Source organism: Muntiacus reevesi, chromosome 3 (assembly GCF_963930625.1).
Source record: "Muntiacus reevesi chromosome 3, mMunRee1.1, whole genome shotgun sequence".
NCBI lineage: Eukaryota > Metazoa > Chordata > Mammalia > Artiodactyla > Cervidae > Muntiacus > Muntiacus reevesi.
The window spans coordinates 172,966,593-172,989,907 of record NC_089251.1 but is presented as its reverse complement, the minus strand read 5'-3'; the positions used below and the strand labels follow the sequence as shown (position 1 = coordinate 172,989,907).

At 50.0% G+C, this 23,315-nt stretch overlaps 1 protein-coding gene across 2 annotated transcripts in view; it reads right to left on the bottom strand.

The window, feature by feature from the left end:
• Positions 1 to 13,987: 13,987 nt before the first annotated feature.
• The window catches only part of ZC3H12D (zinc finger CCCH-type containing 12D), a 35,060-nt gene continuing 25,732 nt past the window's right edge, over positions 13,988 to 23,315 (bottom strand). For both annotated transcript variants that reach the window (XM_065931168.1, XM_065931167.1), the window contains exons 4-6: positions 21,555 to 21,789; positions 18,461 to 18,567; positions 13,988 to 16,766 (exon numbers count right to left, since the gene is read on the bottom strand). In XM_065931168.1, coding sequence (XP_065787240.1) covers positions 15,976 to 16,766; positions 18,461 to 18,567; positions 21,555 to 21,789 — 1,133 coding nt within the window. In that variant the 3' untranslated portion in view covers positions 13,988 to 15,975. The remainder of the gene's footprint in view (positions 16,767 to 18,460; positions 18,568 to 21,554; positions 21,790 to 23,315) is intronic.

The following is a 23,315-nucleotide window of genomic DNA, read 5'->3' as shown; positions in this document are numbered from 1 at the left end:
CTAGAGATAAAAGCTTTATGCCAAAGATATTTATATTGATAGCAAAAGACAAATAAATAATGTGCAATAAAGAAAATTATAGTCTCTCTAACAGATGAAAGCATGTAATAAGATGAGAAATTGCTCATTATAATATTATAGGAAAGAATATGATTTTTAGTTGTATCTGGAGAATGATCTCAACTATACATCTGCAAACCAACAATAGCAACAAAAACTTTTGAGAGCATATCAGAAGGAAATACACCAAAATGTTATGTAGTTGATTTGACTTTTTTCCTTGTCATTTTTCTGTATCTCCTTCTTGTCTATAGTGAGTATGTATCTCCTTAACAGTGGGATAACATATGTGCACAGTATTTTCCCAAGAACACTTGGCGTTAAGGCATTGCGCTCAGGACATGGATATCTGCGATGTCCGTCTGGTGACGTGTGGTGGGTGGGGACCATTCCCCTGCTTGGGAGAAGAAGCAGGAAGCAGAAAAGCGTGGGGTGGAGGCAGCTCTGGCCGTCATGTGACTTTTCACTGCATCATGATTTGGGTTCAACTGCCTTTTTATATTTCCCCACGGAAAGCCCAACTCCTTGGGAAAGATCCTGATGCTGGGAAAGATTGAGAGCAGGAGGAGAAGGGAATGACAGAGGATGAGATGGTTGGATGGCATCACCAACTCAATGGACATGAATCTGAGCAAGCTCCAGGAGATAGCAAAGGACAGGGAAGCCTGGTGTGTTGCAATCCATGGGGTCACAAAGAGTCAGACACAACTGAGTGACTGAACAATGACAGGGGAAGCAATGGTCTCGCGTAGTCTTTATCACATTTCCCGAAGAGCCCATTCAAGGGAGGAGAACACGAGATGAACCCCGAGGAGCGTCACAAGCTGGCCAGCATCAGGCTCACAACTGGACTTTGTGCAGGACAGCAGCTGTGAGCCACGTGTGGCCACTTAAATTTAGAATTAAGTTAGCAAACAAAACAAAATTTAAAGTTCACTTCCTCAGCCGCACTAGCCACATTTCAAACACTCAGTAGCCACACATGGGTAGTAACTACTCTCTTAAACAAAGCAGAACATTTCCATCATTATGGAAACTTCCACACTGCTCCACAGTTAACAGAGAAAATTAACCAGCTTCTCCCATTTGCAGAGATGACTCAACGTTAATATTATAAAAGAAACTCATATGGGAATTCCCTGGCTGGCAGGTTAGGATTTGGTGACTTTCTAAGCTGGTGAACCAAGGGACACTGGTTCAATCCCTGGTCAGGGAATTAACTTCCCACCAGCCGTGTGGTGTGGCCAAATAAATAGAAAAGAAATGCATGTGCACAATTTTCCCCGATTAAAGGGGAAAATTGAATATTCTCAATAGATGTCAACAAAGCATTCAGGGAATTCAAGATTTATTTATACAAAAATAAATACACCAAGAATAGACTATGGGGAAAAAAAGAATAGACTATGGGAGAATGGAAAGAAAAAAAGAATCCATTTATAGTAACAATAAAGACTACAAGGTGTTCAGGAATAATTTCAATAGTGAATGCACCCATACCTTTGTAGAGAAAATTGCAAATTATTACTAAAGGAAATAAAAGACAACCTAAGTAAATCTAAATATATGCCATGTTCCTAGATGGAGATATTCAGTTCTCCATGAACTATTCTACACATCTATCAATTCAAAGCAATTCTATTAAAATTTCCATTAAGGTTTTCTGTGGGACTTGACAAGCTGATCTCAACATTTATCCAGAAGTATTAAGAAGAAAGTTGAGCACCGAAGAATTGATGCTTTTGAACTCTGGTGTTGGAGAAGACTCTTGAGAGTCCCTTGGACTGCAAGGAGATCCAACCAGTCCATCCTAAAGGAGACCAGTCCTGGGTGTTCATTGGAAGGACTGATGTTGAAGCTGAAACTAACTCCAATACTTTGACCACCTCATATGTAGAGTTGACTCATTGGAAAAGACCCAAATGCTGGGAAGGATTGGGGGCAGGAGGATAAGGGGACAACAGAGGATGAGATGGCTGGATGGCATCACTGACTCGATGGACATGGGTTTGGGTGGACTCCAGGAGTTTGTGATGGACAGGGAGGCCTGGCGTGCTGCGGTTCATGGGGTCGCAAAGAGTCGGACACAACCGAGCGACTGAACTGAACTGATTAAGAACCAAAGATAGTGAAGACTCTCCTGAAGAAAAAGGAGAAAAGAGACTTGCCCCAGCACCATTCATTCGTCCAATAAATCCTATTGAACACTTACTATGTGCTAGAGCTTTAGATGCTGGGAATATGGAAGTTAGTAGAACAGTCATTGATCTGTGCCCTGGGAGAGCTTGGTAACATTCCAAATAACAAGACTTGCTCTCAAGCTGTAATAATGGAGATGCTATGTATAGGCACAGGCCCAGAGGAACAGACTAGAGAGGCCCAGAAACAGCAACTTGACATGGGATGTGATTTGAAAGAGGAAAAGGAGTCTATACGGAGAAAAAAAATTCCTCGTCACATGCAAGAACCAAGTACAGGTGGATTAAAGACCTAAAGTGAAAAAAAAGAAAATCTAAAGTGAAATGTAAAGTTTTAAAACTTTTAGAAGAAAATATAGAAAGACATTTTGGTGATCTCGGGGTAGGAAAATATTTCTTATAAGATGGAAAACTCACACACCCTTACCAAATTGTTGATAAATTTGACTACACAATCATGTATAACTTTTGGAACTTCGCTGGTGGTCCAGTGGTAAAGAATCTGATTTTTCCAATTCAGGGGACAAAAGCACAATCCCTGGTTGGGGAACTAAGATCCCACAGGTGGTGGGGCAGCTAAGCCCAGGCATTGCAACTGGAAAAGCCCACATGCCACAATGAAGAGCCAGCACAGCACCCCCCCCCCCCAAAATTTACAACTTCTTTCAACAAAAATCCCTAGAGTTGAAGTAAGCCACAGATTTGGAGAAGATATTTCCAAAGCATGTAATGGAAAAAAAATAATTATTATACACACACACGCACATATATAAGGGACTGCTACACATCAGTAGGAAAGGACAGTACATCAGAAGATGAGCAAAGAATATGAATAAGCAATTTATAGAAGAGGAAATTCAAAAAGTCAGTAAGCACCAAAAGAGAGAAATTAGGAAAATGCAAATTAAAACAACAAAATGATTACACAAATCAGATTGGCAAAGAAAAGAACAAAATTAAAGAACATAGACAAAGAAGAAGGGTACACACCACTGGTAAGAGTGTAAATTGATTCAATCACACAAGGAAAATAAGGCAAAATTTGAGAATCGAAATACACATGCTCCTGGCCTTTGCAATTCTACCCTTCATGGGAGAAACTCTTTGCACATGAGCAGAGAGAGACCCAGGTAAGGATGATCACTGCACAGAAAATATAATAGCAGTTGCCTGGTTGTCCTGAGTCTGGGGATTTATGGTAAACAGGCATGGAGCCTTACTGGAATGATAGCAAAATATTTGAAACCTGAATTATAGTAATAGTGACACAACCTGGTAAATTTGCTAACAGTCCTTAAATTTGTACACTTAAAGTCAGTAAACTATTTGGTATGCAAGTTATACCTAAGTAAAGTTGTTTGAAAATTGTCATCGTAACATTTTCTGCAATGAGTAAAAAATTGAAATCAGCCAATAATTTTATAAATTGATTGTTGTAGAGATGCAATTGAATACAATAAAGTGGTTCAAATAAATAAACCAGAGCTACTCATATCAACATGAGCAAACCTCCGAAATGAAAAATAATGACTGAGGTTGTAAAAGCAACTTGCAAAACAATACACATAGTGTGGATGGTAGCATTTACCTAAAAATTGAAAACACACAGAAAGATATTATATAATGTTTATGAGTACATATAAATACAGTGGTGGCGTAAAAATACACAGGAATGATAAACACCAAATTTAAGATAGTATTATCTCTGGAGAACCAGAGAAATGTGTCTTCAGGGTTTTGTTTCTTTAAAACAAACACTAAAAAAAACATGGCAAGATATTACAACTCAACTCAAATGTTTCTCATAATAGTCTGCAATTTTCTGTGTATTCAAACTAGTTTACAATGTATTTAAAACTACAAAATAAAAACAAAATTTGTTTTCCTTTTCAGTAGTTCGTGATACCCACAGCTCTTACATCTTCCATTAACAAAGAATGTAACTGCCAGAGTGCAAGACAAAGAGTTTTACGCATATTCTATGAACTTTACGCACGGCTTACTGGTTTCTGGCCTCAGGCCGGCCACTGCTGAATAGTTGAACTGGAGGTCCGTCAATCGCCTGGAGTCCCGGTCAATGCCAGTTGTGTGCAACAGTGACACCTAATGGTCAGACAAGGTACTTCCCTGTGTTCTTGGGTGTTGAAGGGTTGGGTGGTGGTGGTTGTTTTAAGTCTCCAAGTCGTGGACGGCTTTTTTGCGACACCATAGCCCACCAGGCTCCTCTATCCATGGGATTCTCCAGCCAAGAATAGTGGAGTGGATTGCCACTTCCTCCAGGGGATCTTCCCAACCCAGGGGTCGAACCTGTGTCTCCTGCATTGGTAGGCGGATTCTTTACCACTGAGCCACCAGGGAAGCCTCTAAGGGCTGGGTGGTGACAGGTGACTACTACCAACCATATGTGGGGGCGTGTTCTTCCAGTGGCTGTAAAGTGAAACAGAACTAATGATTCTGGACTAGAGTGGACTGTAGTTGATCAGGTCCCTTAGCCGACTCAGATGAACACTCCCCCCAGAATAGAGGAACTAATTTGGAGAATTCCGATGCTGCTTTTTCTCTCCTTTCAGGGGTAAGGGAGCCAAGCTCTGAGTCCTGAAGAAGCTTTCTCCAGGCATCCTCAGCACCACCAGGGCAGCGCCTGGAGCCCTTTTAAAAGGATGCCTCCAGCCCACATGTGGAGTGAGATTTGAAGGGAAGAAATGTTTCTGCAGTTGGATAGGAAAGACTCCATGGGCACATGTCTTTTTACCCATTTCAAAGCAAGCTGCCTAGTGATGCTACATAAATGGGGAGGAAGTAGTTTAAAAATCACAGAGTGCTGGGGCCGGACAAGACTTTGGAGCTCGTTCTTATCAGTTCCCCACAGACACCGGACATCTTGAGATGCCTGAGAACGTACTCTTGACCAATAACAGAAATGACTCAATAACACTAAAGTTTCTAGCACCACACGATGACAATTTCTGGCCTTAGCGTGCATCCCCCAAACAGCAAACATGCCGAGATGAGCCAGTTTTCTCCTTCCACAGTCATTTATAAAGCCTCTAAATCTGCACAGTAACAGGCCACCAACAAAACTTACTGCTTATTATCTGCTTTGACATTGGAATCATCAACAGCTTGAGTCTTTCAAAATTACTAAAAGTCAGCATCTTAATTTGAAGGGTGTTAAGTAATCAGTGCAGGGAGAGCTAAATTCATCAGTATAGGAAGGGTTCACCAGAGAAACAGGATTGATAGGAGAGAGAGAGATTTACTATATAGAACTGGGCCCCACAGGAGCTGATGCTTCAGTTCCAGTCTGAGTCCAAAGGCCTGAGAACCAGCAGAGCCCAGGAGTAGTTCCCGTCCAAAGGCCAGCAAGCTTGAAATCCAGAAAGAGATGATGCTAGTCAGAAGGCTGTTAGGAGGAAGAACTCTCCAACTCAGGGGAAGGCCAGCCTTTTGGTTCTGTCTATGCCTTCGCCTGATCAGATGACACCCACCCATACTAGGAGAGCAATCTGCTTTACTCAGTCCCCAAATGTTACAGAAACATCCTCACAGACACACTCGGGATGCTATGACTAAACATCTGGGCACCCTGTGGCCCAGTCAAGTTGGTACATGAAATTAATCATCACAGTCAGAAGCTGTTAAGTCCCTCCAGGGCGAGGGTGGGAGCTGAGGGAGGCAAGCGCCCACGGGCCCCACAGGTGCCCTGGACAAGGGCCTGATTCCTAATGGTCCAGCTTCTCGTTGTTTTCTGTCCCTGGAAAATGGGTTGCCAGGTTTATATCAAAACCCTCTTCCTGGGAATTCCCTGGCAGTCCAGTGGCTAGGATTCCACACTTTCACTGCCAAGGGCACAGGTTCAACCCCTAGTCGGGGAATTAAGATTCCACAAGCCTCATGGCCTGGCCAAAACCAAACAAAAAAAATAAAAGCCCCTCTTGTTTCCCTTCCTCAGGAGACGTTCTAGTCATTGCGGATATCAGGGCTGAAGGAAAGCAGTAGCCATTTCTTGCAGCATTTCAGGAGTCTTTTGACCTGTCCATTCACCCGCGCCCAGGTCTCTTCCGACCCCAGCTCCCCGCACTCCCCCGGTGAGGACAGGGCAGTTTTCCACGCCACAGCACATCCCCTGATGAAAGCAGTTGCTGTCAAACAAACTGCCATGGCCACCCTGCGGGCTCCTAAGAAGCTCCCTCCAGCCCTGCCACAGCTTCCATCCACTCCTGATGGCCTCCACATCCCCAGAAGTCCCACCAGACAGCCATGCTTTCTGCTTCACAAAGAAAAGAACTATCAGTGGCTGCCTGGACTGGTCCTGGGGCTGGAAGCTCCCCTGGGCCTTGAGTGCGCCTCCCGGGAAGGAGGCCCCTGGGAGTGTCCTTCTGGGTCCATCCTGACGGGAGAGCACTGAGTCTGGTCTACCAGCTGCAGCGTCTCATGCACAGCCTGCAGCTACGGGCCCCAAGAAGGAGGCCCGAGTTCCCAGGGTCCACAGGGCCCAGCTGTGCTCACAGACCCTGTAACGAGCTGGCCCATCAGAGTCAATATGAGGTTATTTGACTCAGCCCACCAGCAAGCAAAGAGTAAGCTGCTGGGGAAGAATGCTAGGGACGGCAGTGGCTGTGCAGTGAGACACATCGCAACGGGAATCTCCTTGGGGATTTCTGGAAAGGGGTTAAAAGCCAGAGACCATGAGTGACATGGTCCAGGGAGTCCAAAGGATCATGGCCTGTCTGAGATATGGGGCCAAGCTCCGACTAGGGCGTGAGGCCCGAGGGCAAGGGCCACGCACGCGGTCGGGCCGTGGGCCGGAAGAACCAGGGAACCCTTCTTGGCGCTGCAACTCCTAAATCACTCTGGGTAAACAAGCAAAGGAAAGGCTTCCGGGGCCCCAGGCAACAAGGCAAAGGTCAGCAAAGCCATAAATCAACCGTATTTGCACCAAGTAGATCATAAGGGTTATTTTTGAAATGGCAAAAAAAAAATAAATCCCTGGCACTGAATCAACTCAACAAACACAAATAGAGAATGGGAAATGTCCATCTTCCTCGTCTCCCAGGCGATAAGCCCGAGAGACCTCCGCAGTGAGAGCTGCCGCCTTTACCCTTCAAGGGGGTGATCCAGATGTGAGTGTTCATGGACTCGGGTGCCAGAGGTGATCGGTCTTCATGGACCACCTACTGCAGCTGACAGACATACAGCTGGGGTGAGGGTTGCCTCCCAAGAACCTTCAACCTTCCTGGGGTCCAGGGCCTGTTCTCTAGCAGTGGATCCAGTATGAGGCTCTGCTTATCTGGACTATAACGTCACTGACCTCAGCCAGGTGTGACCCAGGTCCTAACCCATGAGGATTCTCTTTCAGTTAAATATGCATGCATGTAGGGAAAGAGGTCTGGAAGGATCTACACCTTGGTGTTATCAGATGTTAATTTAAGAGGCCTGAATTTCCTGGATCTTTTATAATGAATGTGTATTTTATCATTTTTTAAAGGCAGCATTGTTTATCAAGGAATGTTTCTCTTGTTACCAAAATTAGTAGCTATAGAATATTTAGAAGACTATACTGACCAAAGAAGAAAGAGGGTCACTTGTAATCATAATCACCCCACCCAGATATATTCCCTTGACCTTCTGCTAAATTTCCCTTGGTTCTTTTCTATAAGTATAAGCATTTTTTTGAAAAAAGAGACCATATGCTTTCATTTTGGTTGTTGTTTTTATAATCTACTTTTCTACTTCATAATAGACTCAACATTTTTTGGGTCATCAACATCTTCCTTTGATAGCATTTCAGTGGCTTATAGTATACTATTAAATGGACGCACCATGATTCATTTAATTCATTCCTTCGGTTGAGGTTTCCAATCACCAAACATGTCTCTCTAAGTCACCACAGGCAAATGCTTGTAGTGCTGTTCTCCAAATATACCTCTCATATACAGACATACAGAAGAGTTGCATTTTCCTGCCCCTGGGGAGTTAGGTGTTGTCATGTCACTTGTTTTGGCCAATGGAACGTGGACAGCCATAAACCTGGGCAGGAGCTTTAAGGGAAGGTACCCATCTGAGAGTAGCCTCTACACACACAGCCCCCGCCAGCCAACAGACATGGAGCACAGTGGGGAAACGAGCTCCGTGCTCTTAGCTACTGGGATTCAGTTCAGTTCAGTTGCTCAGTCATGTCTGACTCTTTGCGACCCCATGGACCCCCTGGCAGCACGCCAGGCTTCCCTGTTCGTTGCCAACTCCCGGAGCTTGCTCAAACTCACGTCCCTCAAGTCGGTGATGCCATCCAATCATCTTTTTCCTCTGACATCCCTTTCTCCCCCTGCCTTCAATCTTTCCCAGCATCAGGGTCTTTTCCAAGAAGTCAGTTCTTCACATCAGGTGGCCAAAGTATTGGAATTTCAGCTTCAGCATCAGCCCTTACAACGAATATTCAGGACTGATTTCCTTTGGAATTGACTGGTTGGATCTCCTTGCAGTCCAAGGGACTCTCAAGAGTCATCTCCAACACCACAGTTCAAAAGCATCAATTCTTCAGCACTCAGCTTTCTTTATAGTCCAACTCTCACATCTATACATGACTACTGGAAAAACCATAGCTTTGACTAGATGGACCTTTGTTGGCAAAGTAATGTCTCTGCTTTTTAATATAGTCTAGGTTGGTCATAACTTTTCTTCCAAGGAACTAGTGTCTTTTAATTTCATGGCTGCAGTCAACATCTACAGTGATTTTGGGGCCTGCCAAAAATACAGTCTCTCACTGTTTCCATTGTTTCCCCATCTATTTGCCATGAAATGATGGGACCAGATGCCATGCTCTTCGTTTCTTGAATGTTGAGTTTTAAGCCCTTTTTCACTCTCCTCTTTCAGTTTCATCAAGAGCTCTTTAGTTCTTCACTTTCTGTCATAAGGGTGGTGTCATCTACATATCTGAGGTTTTGAGAAATATTGATATTTCTCCCAGCAGGCTCTATTTCAACTTGTACTTCATCTAGTCCAGCATTTCGCATGATGTACTCTGCATATAAGTTAAATAAGCAGAGTGACAATATACAGCCTGGATGTATTCCTTTCCCAGTTTGTTGTTCCATGTCCGGTTCTAACTGCTGCTTCTTGACCTGCATATAGACTTCTCAGGAAGCAGGGATTAGGGGCCACTTTGTTTTTGTAGCATTACCTTGCTGACCCTGACTGCCTGGACTCAGAGTTGACGGAGAGACAGGGTTAAAGGCAGATTCCCAACCATCCAAGTGTGCACAGTCGTGCTGGGGATGTCCAGCCTGGATACCAGGGAAGAGTTCAATGATGAGCCACCAGTCACCATTCAGAGGCACGGTGCCATGGAGCCGACCGAAAACGTTCAGCCCCCGGAAAGACAGCATGATGTGATCTGAGCAGAAAGTCTGCTCACCAGTGCTGGACAGCCTGAGGAGGCTTCGTGGAGGAAGTGTGAGGAGAGGACTTTGAAGGTTTGGGAGGTTTGAGGGCAGGGGTGGGGGCAAGAGATCAAGGAGGTGAGAGCTAAGGAGCCAGGATTGAGCAAAACACGGAGCCCAGAGGGCTGCCTAGCAGGTGATTTCATGTGAAACAGGTGTTTTGAGAAAATGAGAGATAAAAACAGTCTGAGAGAGAGACAAATAGCCCATCTGGAAGAGACATTCTGTCTCCTTCCTGGGCTTCCTATCCTTCCTTTGAAGAAAAAACTGCCTCCGTAAGCTGCGTCATCAGGAACGACATCGGTCAAACTGACCTTTGGAGGCTTAATACGGCTTGTTTTAGTCAAGCATCCACTTGACTTGAAAACAAGAGTAAGGTGACTGCAGATAAAGTCAAAACTATTGTGGGTTTTCAAATCCTATTTGAGTAATCTCTGCCCACGGCTACAGGCGCTGACCACGCTTTCCACTTCTCATTCATCCAGTGTCAGTCAGTCAGAGTCAGTCAGCCTGTGAGTGTCCCAATGTCAGTCAATCCGTCAATCATTGCCAGTCATTGTCTGCCAGCCAGTGACGGTCAGTCAGTCAGTCTCAACTAGTGTCTGACAGTGTCAATCAATCAGTGTCAGTCAGCCAGTCAGTATCTGTCAGCCAGTCAGTCACCTTCTTAATCAGTGTCTGTCCATTAGTGTCAATCAGTCAGGGGCTTCCCTGGCAGTCCAGTGGTTAAGACTTCACCTTCCAAAGCAGAGAGTACAGGTTCGATCCCCGGTCAGGGAGCTAAAATTCCATATGTCTCATGGCCAAAAAGCCAGAACACAAAAAAACAGAAGCAATATTGTAATAAATTCAATAAAAACTTTAAAAAATGGCCCACATCCAAAAACAAAAAACTTACAAGAAGAATCAATGTCAGTCAGTCAACCAGTCAGTGTCTGTCAGTCAGTCAGCCAGTCAACAAGGACAGCACTCAGCTGGCTTCTGAGCACCGTGCCTGTTTGCCTCTATTTACCCAGCACCTTTCCTGTTTCTGATTATGAAGACAGGTGTGCCCTGCCTCCATGAGGACATCTAGGGGACCTATTTCCCCAGGAATCCAGAACAAAGCAATTGCCAAGCTGCGTCAGGCCCTCAGCCCTCATTTTCAGCCCAGCCATAAGCTGCTGGGCTGAGCTGCCGTGATTCTGAGAGCTTCCTGAGGGCATCAGCTGAGGAGTAAGTGACTGAAAGGGAACCAGGTCGCCTTTGACCCTGAGGAGCCGCTTCCTCCCCCGCAGGGGTTCTGGCAATCTCTCACCTAACTACTCACCTGGCCGCAGTCCCAGGACTGGCAGGACAAACACCATGATACCTCAGGCGCTGTGGCAGCAGGCCCTCCCCACTTCCTCCCACAGAAAGCTCTGCTCTCTGCTGTCTGTGGAAGTGACTAACGGGGACAGAATAAACAGCAGCTTCTTTCTCGGGTAGGGACATCGTTGAAGGTACTAGAGGGTGAGGCCGTTCTGAGCCCTGAGGCACAGGGACCTTCCTCAGTGCAGACCTGGTGTGTTCGCCATCTCTTGCTTGTAGAAAATGCCCTAGTCTCCGAGGCTTCCCTGAGTCCCAAAGAACAGACTCAAAGCAGTTAGTGATTTTTGTTGTCCTTTGGTCACTCAGTTGTGTCTGACTCTTTTGTGACCCCATGGACTGTAGTTCCCCAGGCTCCTCTGTCCATGGAATTCTCCAGGCAAGAATACTGGAGTCGGTTGCCATTTCCTTCTCCAGGGGATCTTCCCAACCCAAGAGTCGAATCCACGTCTCCTGCATTGCAGGTGCATTCTTTACCACTGAGTCACTGGAAAAGCAGTCAACTCAAAAAAAAGTAATGATAACCTAAATAATAGATCAGCTGTAAAAGAATCATAAGACTTCTAGTTTTCCTTGAGGGATACAGACAAACTTCTGATCATATTTTTAAGTTGTCTTCACAGAAGCCAGGATCCCACCAGGTGAAAACTGCTGATCACAAACAGGTGGATCCTAGACGAGCTGGACTAGTAGTCTGATGACTAAGATTTTGAAAACACCACACTGTTACCTCATCGCCAACCAATCAAAAATTTGTCTAATGTTGCCTTTTAAAACCCTTACCTGAAAGCCATTGGGGAGTTTGGGTGTTTTGAGCATCAGCTGCCCATTCTCCTTGCCTGGCTCCATCCAATAAAACTGTACTTTCTTTCCCCACAACCCAGTTTCAGCATGGGCTTCCCCAGAGGCTCAGTGGTAAAGAATCTGCCTGTAATGTAGGAGCTACAGGACACTTGGGTTCGATGCCTAGGTTAGGAAGATCCCCTGGAGAAAGGAATGGCAACCCACTCTAGTATTCTTCCCTGGAGAATCCTATGGACCTGAGGAACCTGGGTTCCAGTCCATAGGGTCGCAAAGACACGACTGAAGCGACTTAGCACACACAGTTTCAGCAGATTGGCTTTCCTGTGCATCGGGTATTTGCTTTGTCTGCCTGGACACTGACCCCACATGTTTGATGGAAGCTCTGACCATCAACTCCCCACAAACCTTGTGGATTCAGGTATGAACTGACAATCAGTGTGCCCCCTCACTCTGCCCACAGGTGGACCCGAGGCCAAGCTAGACCAAGGGCAGAACTTCTAGGCAACCGGCTGGGGTGGACACGTGATCCAAGTCTGGTCAACCAGAATTCTTCCCAAAAGTTTTCTGAGGCTGCCTCTTGAGTCCTTTAGCCAGAAGGATACGTGCCTGTGTGCCAACAGAATGGCTTTCATTATGTGCTATGTGCTAAGTCACTTCAGTCGTGTCTGACTCTTTGCGACCCTATGGACCGTAGCCCACCAGGCTTCTCTGCCCATGGGGTTCTCCGGGCAAGAACACAAGTGGGTTGCCGTTTCCTTCTCCTTCATTGTGTAGGGAAGTCCTTAAAAGGAGAGGATAATTCCACATATGGAAAGCAGATGAGAGAGTCCTGACAGGGTTCAAGCCCCTAATTTCGGCCCCATAGTTACCCCCATCCTAGCTCCCACCTTTAGGTTTGTGAGCAGTGCTTGTGAAAAACCACCTCACCTGATACCAATGAGTGTGACTGCTGCCCTGTTAGAGCTATCCCTACCTACATCTCCTATGCACTTGCAAGTGGCTGATCCAGTGTGTGGTTTGCCCAAGCCTCCCAACTTGTCTTCTTCAGCCCCTTGCATCAGAGGTGGGCACTTAGAAAGTCTTGTTTCAATACGTAGTAGGCAATGTCTTGATATTCTTTTATATATATATAGTATTTACTTATTTATTTATGGCTGCGCCAGGTCCTTGTTGCTGCTCATGGGCTTTCTGTAGTTGCAGTGATTGGGGTCTACTCTCTAGTTGCAGTGTGCAAGCTTCTGATTGCGGTGGCTTCTCTTGTGGCAGAGAACAGGTCCTAGAGCACGCTGGCTTCGGTAGTTGTGGCACACAAGTTTAGTTACCCTGCAGCACGTGGGACCTCAGTTCCTGGACCAGGGATCGAACCTGGGTCCCCCACATTGGCAGGCGGACCACCAGGGAAGTCCCAATGTCTTGAAATTCTTGATCACTTTTAAACACAGAGCCCTGCTTTTTGATTTTGTGTATGCCTCACAGGTTAATTTTGCACAGGGTCACAGACCCTCCTGGTGGGATTTGTGATTCCACTTTATTGCTCCAGTTCCCAGAGCTCACTCTTCCATCACCCACTCCTTAATGACCCTTCCATTCACCCCCTCCCCTATCCTGCTCTCCCCAACAGGAGACTATTTTTCCCAGAGACAGGGAGTCATACCTGTCCCTGCTTGCAGTTGGCTTCTTGCTTCCCGTCCAAGCTCTCTGTAAAATCTTGAGAGCAGGGATTCACTTGATCTAGAACAATGCTGACATGAGTGGCTTCTCTAGCATCTACCCCTCAACCTCCAGAATTCTGTGATTGTGTCTCAAACCACCTCCTAGAGGCCTCTGGGAAAGCTACACCATGTGGTTAAACATGGTCCAGCCCTGGGAGGCTCAGATTCAAGCGATGGAGAACTCTGCAGGTGTCCTCGGGACAGCAAAGGCTGTCTCACCTTGGACCTTGCTGCTTCTCCTGGAAAAGGTGAATTCCAGCCCTCTCCCACCTCCCCTAAGGGGGAAATAACAGTAAAGCAACTATAGCCTCAGCCTTTACACGCACAGTATCTAACTTGAGAAGCCAGCCCTGGGCATGGGGGAGGTGGGAAGCTACCACAAGAGAAACTGATATGCAGTTTGACAATGGAGAGTCCAGGTGCAGGAAAAAAATGATTTATTCTTGGAACACAATAACAGCTATGCAACTAGGAACATTCTATTCACTCCCATCCCATTCATGTTTTGTGTCACAAAGACATACCAAGACTTTGGAAAAAATTCCAAAGGGGATTACATTGAAATGTGCTGTTTCTCCACATGCTTTTGTGCTTGTCTTAATCACAGTGAACCAAATAAAATAGCTTTACAGCTTACTAAAACTCAAACTTGTCCTCGAAGGAAGCAGTTTAAACATTCCTCACTGTATATCGGCAACACAACAATTCCAAGTCAGGACACAGGCCCAAGAGACAAAAGCAGCTCTACCAGAAAGCTTGTCTTGTCGAAAAGAAAATATAAACCACCGCGAGGGAAATCCAATTTGTCTAGAAAGACTAGGTCTTCTTCAGGACCATGGTCTCAAAATACTAAGGTACAATTCTGTGTGTTTCCTCTTTGGAAAAAAAGAGGCGGGGAAGAGATCTGACTGAAACCACACTAAGAATCTGGTTTAAAAAGATGAAAGGGTTTGCAGGAAATACATCATCTCTGTATCTCTAAAGGCAGCATGGACCATACTGAAGGGCACAGCAGCAGATTCTCCAGGGGAAACCCTGGTTCTGCTTGCCAGTCTGCAGTCTTGCCGGGGTCTGGGAGGTGGATTTCCACTGGGAGGTGCCTCAGGTCTTCTCAAAAACAAAGCAGCCAAGATCTGTGAGTTGGACTGGTACCCCAGAGTGAATGGGTAGGTGCCACCCAGAGCTGCCAGGGCTCCAGAGGACACAGGGCCTGCATCCTGGCAGCACTGCCTCATCTCTGTCTATTGCAAATAGGTAAGCCCTCCCCTCCCCTCCCCAAACTCAAAGCAGTAGCTAGCTAGGAGAAACAGCAATGGCTGAGGTGGCAAGAAACCTCATAGACTGAGAGGCTCATCCGAGTTCTCCTCGGATCCCCCTGGAGGTTTCTGAGCAAAAGTCCTAACTCAGCGGGATTGGGCTCAACTCTGAGGTGTGGCTCAGAAGGCTTGGCCAGTAGAGGGCCTGGGCTGGAAACTACCATGATGGACAGCTGGCTGAAAAACGAGGACACTTAGCCCTGAGTCAAGTGGGGTGTGTGTGGGTGTGAGGGCCCAGTACCAGGTGACCCACCACACCTCCACAATCCAGCACAGCCACACAATCTCAGAGTGACAAGCAGGGCCCATACATGGAAGCTAGAACTCTGGGTTCCCCTCAGAGGTTAGAAACAGCTCATATGAAAACCTCCAGGTGCCAACATCTCCACTGGCCAACTGACGACAGATTTCACACTTGATCTGCTGCAATGAAATCCAAGGCCTTTTACTAGTATTCCCCCTTTTGCCCACGTCCCACATTAAGTTCACATGGCTCTATGTGTGTGTGTGTGCTAAGTAGCTTTGTATAGACTTGTCCCACTCTATATGACCCTATGGGCCAGCCGGACTCCTCTGTCCATGGAAGCAAAGAATATATATAGCTAGCTACCGGGCACACTGGTAGCTAACAGAAGAATTTCCTACTTAGCCTGTTTAAGCGGGGTATGTTCTGCAATTTCCTATTTCACTCTATTTCAGGTGTCACTCACTAAATTGATCTTGTGACCAACTTAGGACTCCCAGTTGTAGCAGAACAAAAACAGCCATGGAGTGCTCTGGACAAAACCTTGGGGGCCTAGTGGGCTTTCTAGTCTTCAGGCAGGAGAAATCACTCCTGACACATAAGGTCAACCATATTCTGCAGGACATGGACTTTCAGCAGCAACCCCTGTGTCATCAGTGAAGGTCATCAAGCGCCACCATGGGCGCCACAAAGGGTGATGAAGCTGGCCTCCTCCAGGGAACTGACCATCTTTAAAGCAAAAGGGGCTGGCTCCACAGGGTGGGCCGGCCCAGGTGCTGGCTGATCTTCGCCACCAGCCCAGTTAGGGTACAAGGCAAGACTGGGTAATCACACGCGGTGGCTTCCACTAGCTCCTCAGCGCTTCCCCACGGGTTCACTGGACCTTTGGAATCTCTGGATGAGGAGCATGAGCCTGGCCACGTCGGAGAGCTCGGGGAACAGGGCCATGATGCTGTCCACCTCGTGGGGCGGGAAGATACTGCAGAGCGCGGTGCGCGCACGGGCGCGCGCGCCCACCTCGCCAGCTACACCCTGGGGCGCGGGCCTCAAGGGTCCCCTGAAGGCACCGTCGTCCCAGTCCGACTCGGCCCAGGCCGAGCGGCCCGGGAGTTGGCCAGCGCTTGGAGGAAGGACCCACGGGTCGCCGGGCTGCTGGCGCGGGGAGCGCCGGTCGCTCTGCGGGGCGCAGGCGCCATACCCACCCCGCCGGCCGGGCTGGCTCAGGAGGCCGGGTGGGGCTGGCAGGGGCGACAGGGACCCGGGTGCCACCCAATCGGGACCAGGCGGCCCGGGCGCGAGGCCACAGCCGGGACCCCGAGGGGGCACCCGGAGAAGCCCCGGGTCGTCGCTCAGGAAGAGCCGCGAGAAGCTGCTTTCGAGAGTCGCCACGCCCGCCGACCGCCGCGCCGGGGGCAGGCTGCGTGTGCCCGGCTCCCGGGGGCCGGGCCGGGCGGCAGGGGCGTCCCGGGAGCCGCCCTGCTCCGCCAGGCTGGCCGCGTGCGCGCTCCCCCGCCGCTCCTCCTCGCCGCCCGCGCCCCGCCAGGCCTGCGTCTGAGCGCGGAGCTCGTCGGCCACCGCCAGCTGCGCCTGGTGCGGCCTCTCCGGGTGGTAGAACTTGCACTTGATGCCGTAGGTGCATTTCTTGCCTGGAAGGGACAGAGTGGGGGTGAAGGGGATAGGCTGGTGAGACCTTGAGTGAGGACTCCCGTGGGGTCCCGGCAGTGGCCGCCTCGCCCCGCCTGTCTTGTCGGCAATTCCTGGGGGGAAGGCCCCCAGGCCTGCTGCAGCCTTATAAGGTTTGGGGCGAGAGGAGGTGGAGGGCAAGAAGTGTCCTGGGGCGCCGACAGGACGGATGCGGGCGCAGCACTCTGCTCCTCGTGGTACTGGGCCCTGCACACGGTACCCCAGCGTTACCAGCTCAAGGCAAGGTCTTGTCTACGGACTCCATAACCAGGAACTGAGACCAAATCTCTGGGTCCAGTCTTCAGCCTCTACTTTCCCAGGGATCCTGTGGATCCTGCCAACCTCAGAGGTGAAGAGTAGGTGCATATGGATGGGCCTCCACTGTTAACTTGGTTTCCTCCCTCCCTCCACCCTCCGTGTCTCCCCGCCCCCGACACACACCCTCTGGGGTCCACATCCCTTGTGCCAACCCTTGCCCTCTTCCTTATAGACAGTTTTAACAGAGATGATCAAATAATTTATCATCCAAACCAGGGCCGCTCTGAGAGTGGAAGGGAGAAGAACGGGCCACCAGAATGTGTGTGTGAGCACCTTAATTCTAACAAGAAATGACTTTCAGTTATCACTTAGTGAAAGTCACTCAGTCGTGTCCACCTCTTTGCGACCCCATGGACTATAGAGTCTATGGAATTCTCTAGGCCAGAATACTGGAGTAGGTAGCCTTTCCCTTCTCCAGGGGATCTTCCCAACCCAGGCATCGAGCCCAGCTCTCCTGCATTGCAGGCGGATTCTTTACCACCTGAGCCACAAGGGAAGCCCCTTCAGTATCACTTAAGGTGTCCTTAACTTTTATAGGCACAAAGAAACGAGACCTGGGTACATTAAATAACTTGCCAAAACAAGCTAGCGAAAAAACTGGCTAGAAGGCTGTTCTAGAGGTCCACAGAGCTCTAGAACAGAGCTAGAGGGCTCTGGGATAGAATCCTCAATTCTTAGTGGATAGCACCAACCAAAGTCTCCTACCAACCAAAGCAGGAGGGTGGGGGAGACTGGGGCAGGATGGGGGCACAAGGCGCCAGGGGAAGGGCCTGAGAAAGGAGAGCTTGGGGGTGCACACAGACAGCAATCCTGCTTCCTGGACGTGGATTTGCTCTGTGGGTGACCCCTGCATCCAGCCCTCACAAGCCTTATGCAACAGGCGTCTGGGATGGCAGTTCATCATTACAATGACAATAATTACAGCTTTCTGAGTGCCATCCAGAGAGGCTCAGTTACCTCCCCAGGGTCACACAGGTGACTAAGGGCAGAATCCGGACTACAGCTGACCACCAAACATCTCATCAGGATGAAGCTCTGGTTCTCTCTTAGGCATTTGCTTAATTTCACAAATCTTAACAGGCCTATTTTTAGCAATACACTACACATCAGACACAATAACAACCTTCTCATCAGTTACACACATATGCCAATACGTGAATTACGGATGAATCATGTGATCTATACATCCAAACGGAGCTCTCATATATTCTTCATCTGCTTATTAATACACATAGGACGCGGCCTATATTGCCTTACACCTTTCTAGAAACATGAAATATCGGAACCCAGGCCAGCACTTCTGACCTGAACAGGGCCCACAGATGGGGGCGCTACCCACCGTAGGGGCAGTGCTGCCAGGACGGCTCTGGGGGCTTTGGCTTCCTGCTCAGAAAGTTGCTCAAGGTGGGTCCCCGACGGCCCAGGGGGTCATCAGGAGGCATGAACCTGGAAAACAAGCATGGGGGTGGGTGACTGCAAGCCTCCCAGAAACTCACCACTGGCAGCTGGGGGAGGGGGCTGAGGCAGCAGCAGGCCTGGCCTTGGCCTGGCCTCTCGGTTCCGGGCTCTTTCTCCCACCCGGGAGTTGCCGCGTGTTAGAGACGCGCAGCCTTTGTCCACACTGATCGGTACAGAGCCCAGCATGGACAGCTCCCAGGACAGCGGCCCTGGGCCCCGTCCAGGTGTTTCTCCTGCTGAGTCAGCAGCGTCAGACTCACTCGGCAGCTCCTCGAAAAAGGCAGACTCCGGGCCTCACAAGAGACCTGCTTAAACAGAAGCTCGGACTGTTCAGGAATCTGCATTTTAACAATTTCCCAGGTGGATTTTAGCCACTAAAGTTGAAACAGCAGTGCACCAGGTCTCCCCGGAACTTAGTCTGAAAGCGGTTCTATGCTGCCTTCCAGAGTCCTCAATGGATGGCTAGAGACCTCCGTGGGGCCACAAACGGCCTCTCATCTTGTGAATTTCATTTCCCCCGTGTCACCCCACAGCTCTGGGCCTCTCCGGTGCAGGATAAAAAATTTACAGAGTCTGAAAGGCCAGTCAGCGGGTCAGTGAGGCAGAGGATACAAGTGCGGCCTGCACACAGGTGCGGCCTGGGCTCCACCCCATCCCCCAAAAACCTGGGGTCTGGGGGGGAAGTCACTCTGTCACTCTCTGACACCACCCTGCCCCCTGCCGGCCCCTTCCCTTCCCAGGTTTTAAGGAAAAAGGGAACATATCCACAGAGCCCAGGGCTCAAGGGGGAAAACATTTCTCAGAAGGAAAACTCCCTCATTTAGCACAACCCATTTTTTTTTTTTTATATGAATGCTTTCATTCCCAGGAGACACTCGAAGGTCATACAAAGGTTCCACTAGAGAGGGTGTGGATTCTAATCGGGGCCTGTTTTTACAGACTGGCTTCCCCCTAAGAGTGGAGGGTCATGCTGGGGTCCCGCCCTGCAGACCACATCCACCAGGCCGGCCCTGAGCTGGGCGATCCCCGGCCGAGGACAGCCTCCGTGGCTGAGATCCCAGCTACACAGCCGGCTTCTCAGAGTTGGGCCCTGACCAAGAATCTGGGGAGCCACCCAGTGCAGTTATTAAAAGTTCCCTGAGGCTTCACCTCCTGCTCTTTCCCGGGCCTCATAGCCGGGAGCTGGGCCAAGACGGCCCTGTGGACATGCCCTGGGCTCGGGGAGGGCGTCCTTGCCCTCGGGCAGGCGGCAGGCTCTGCACTCTGGCAGCTGGGGACCTCCGGGCAGGCCCTGAGCGGAGGCCAGTGCGTCAAGAGGACTTGGCCTGGACCCCGGGCTGTCGCCAGGCCAGAGGCGGCCATGATCCATCAGACCTCAGTGAGGATTTTCTGGATCCCATGATGACCAGCCATGCCAGATTTCCTCCAGGGCGGAGCCAGAGAGTGGGAGCTGCCAGCCTTGTGAATGTGGATATGACCGTGGGGGTTACTGCAGGGTAGCTGCTGTGACCATCTGCCCTGGGGCTTAGGAGCTAACCTCTGCCTCCTTTGCTGTGAGTCTGGGGGTAGTGGGGGCACCAGCGCCCCCCTAGAGGCACATGTCCCGGCCTGACCTAAGAATAACCACAGCCTCTACGGGGTACAGGCCTCTCTGATCCTCCAGATCACCTAAGAGGTAAGAGTGACTAATCAGTGCGTGCGTGCTGAGTCGCTTCAGTCGTGTCTGGCTCTTTGCGACCACATGGACTGCAGCCTGCCAGGCTCCTCTGTCCATGGGATTTTCCGGGCAAGAACACTGAAGTGGGTAGCTACTTCCTTCTCCAGGGGATCTTCCTGACCCAGGGATTGAACCCGCGTCTCTTATGCCTCCTGCATTGGCAGGTGGGTTCTTTACCACTAGCGCCACCTGGGAAGCCCCTTGACTAAACCAAAGCGTGGTAAGTTCAAGGTGAAGAACGCTCAGACCAGTGAGGTTGAGAGTTCGCCCACAGCACGGAGCCGGTACATGGCAGCGCCTCAGCTTGAAACCTCATCTGCTGCTTCCAGCTCTTTCCACCACACACCCAGCCCCCCCAGGCTCCAGGGTCAAGTTGGTCTGCCCCCTGCAGGCATCCTGATACAGCGGCAATGTGGCCTGTCTGTCCCCAGCGTCCCTTCCCCAGGGCTGCAGCCAGGGACAGTCACTCACTATCTACAACTATTCCTAGCCGTTGGGTGCCCACATGTGCCAGGCTGGCTGGGGGCCGTGGCAGATAACATACATACACGCCCTGCCCTCACAGAACTGGGCAGCTTGTCCTCGACCACATTCCTAACAGCCAAGGGGAGAGCCAGGAATGAGCACCGAGCTGTCATCCCTGGAACAGAAATTGAGATGGGAGCCAGGTCTCAGCGGCCGAGCCGTCCCACCCTGTGGCCACGCCCACCCGGCCAGGCTCCTCCCCTTTCCCCCTCAACCTGCGGCCGTGGACCAGCCATCACTCCTCCCACCGTAGCTCTGCCAGGAGGCCCTTGTCCTGCACCTGTTGTCTGGCATGTACCTTGTGACCCTGACCACACCCTCCCCGTCCCACCCACCGCCCTGTCGCTAGTTGGTCCGGGGTGGACCTGACCCAGGGCGGGCAGATGAAATCAATCAGATTCTCTGGAAAATGTCCACCAAGCCGTATTGGGACAGTCAGTTCTAAGGTCTTAACAGCCCTAAAGAAAAGGGGATGTTGCCCGTGCCTGGATACCTGTCAGCCAACTGGGTGCTGGGTCAGCCGGATGTGGCCGTGGGAACAGAAAGGTCACAGGCAGTGGGGACGAAACAGCCCCAAGGGGAAAGCTGGTCGCGAAACAGGAGAACCGAGAGGGCGACAGAGATGGTGGAGGAGGGTTGTCTTAGAGCCCCGCGGGCCCGAGCTAGTTGGGGTGGTTTCTGCCGGTCACCGCCCCCGCCCCACGCACCCCCGGGCCCCGTGGGCCCCACGTACCGATCGTTGACGAAGGAGAACATAAGCAGCCGCTGCTCGATGAACCACTTCCACTCGGGGTTCTCACTCTGCAGGTCGCGGTAGTTGTCGTTGGAGACGATGACGCCGTCCTGCTCGTAGGCCAGCTTCACGATGTAGCGGTCGTCGTAGCACACCACGCGCTTGCCGCTCACCTTGCGGGACGGCGTGTACACCAGCACCGCCTGCCTCTCCAGCTCCTCCAGCACGTGCTGCTCTGCAGACCGCAGGGGGGACGCATGGAGCGTCTTCTCCGGGTGGGGGGGCTCCCCACCCCCAGAACCAGCCTGAGACCCGGGGCAGGTCCAGCAACTCCAGGCTCCTCCTCCGATGGCCCCCTCCTCCGCTCTTCCTCCCCCTTCCCCACCCGCTTCTACTCCGCACCCCTCCCCCCGCCCCACGGCCCAGCCCCCCAGGCCATAAGCAGAGGTGTTTGCCAGCAGCCTGAGGTGAGGTGGGCTCTTGGCTTCCGTCCTGAGGATGGTACCCAGCCAGGGAGACACACTTTGGAAGGAGAGTAGCACTTCCGGCTCTGTCCTTCTCACCTGCCACGATGCCCCTCCCACAGTAGACACGAGTTCTGTTTCTGCGGAAAGACATCTTCCCTGTTTTAACTAGCATCCTGGCACTGCCTGAGGAATTACCAGGAGTTCCGCGTCCACCGGGAAGTCTCCTGCTGGGGCTTTTACCAGAGAACCATGATCCCCTGTGATACAAGCGTCTGCCAAGACACTTCAGGCAGGAGCAACCCACAACTGGCAGCTCTGAGGGACACAAGAATGTCACAGGGAAAGGCCGGGATCTGCAGCCTGGATTCTGGTCTTAGCTCCAGCTCTGGGGCTCAGACGGTAAAGACTCTGCTTGCAATGCAGGAGACTCAAGTTCGATCCCCGGGGCGGGAAGATCCCCTGGAGAAGGAAGTGGCAACCCACTCCAGTATTCTTGCCTGGGAAATCCTAGGGACAGAGGAACCTGGCGGGCTACAGTCCACGATTGCAAAGAGTCGGACACGACTGAGCAATTAACACTTGACACTGGGGGTGCTTCGCCCCTCTCTCAACATCAAGTTTTACATTTATAAAATAAAGAAAATGACTCCTGCACCTGCCTCACAGCGTCTGTGGGGACACTGAACCGGCCCATGGGGGGCTGGTGAGCCCCCACGAAACCTGGGAGGAGAGAGTGTGTCTCAGGTGGTACAGGCATTACAAGGTCTCTTAACAGGAGCTGAAATCTGCATACCTGGAAGGTCTACTCTGTAATCTTAGTTTCAAATTTGGAGACAAAAGAAATTCCTTCCACATGAAACAGTTACTCCCAATGTGGAAGAATATGAGCACGTTCTTCACAAATCATTTCTCCCCTCAAGTCTAAGTCCTTTGCTATATGACGTGGTTCCCAGACTTTTAAAAAGTGCATAATGCATATAATGGCACAAAAATCACTTTTAAAAAATTACATGTGTGCATGGTGATCATTTTGTAACATATAAAAATATCAAATTACTGTGCCATATACCTGAAACTAATGTAAATGTGCTCAGTCATGTCTGACTCTGCGGCCCAATGGACTGTAGCCCGCCAGGCTCCTCTGTACATGGGATTCTCTAGGCAAGAAGACTGGAGTGGGTTGCCATGCCCTCCTCCAGGGGATCTTCCTGACTCCGGGACTGAACCCATGTCTTCTGTAGTGTGGGTGGCTTCTTTACCATAAGCACCACCTGGGAAGCCCACGAATATAATA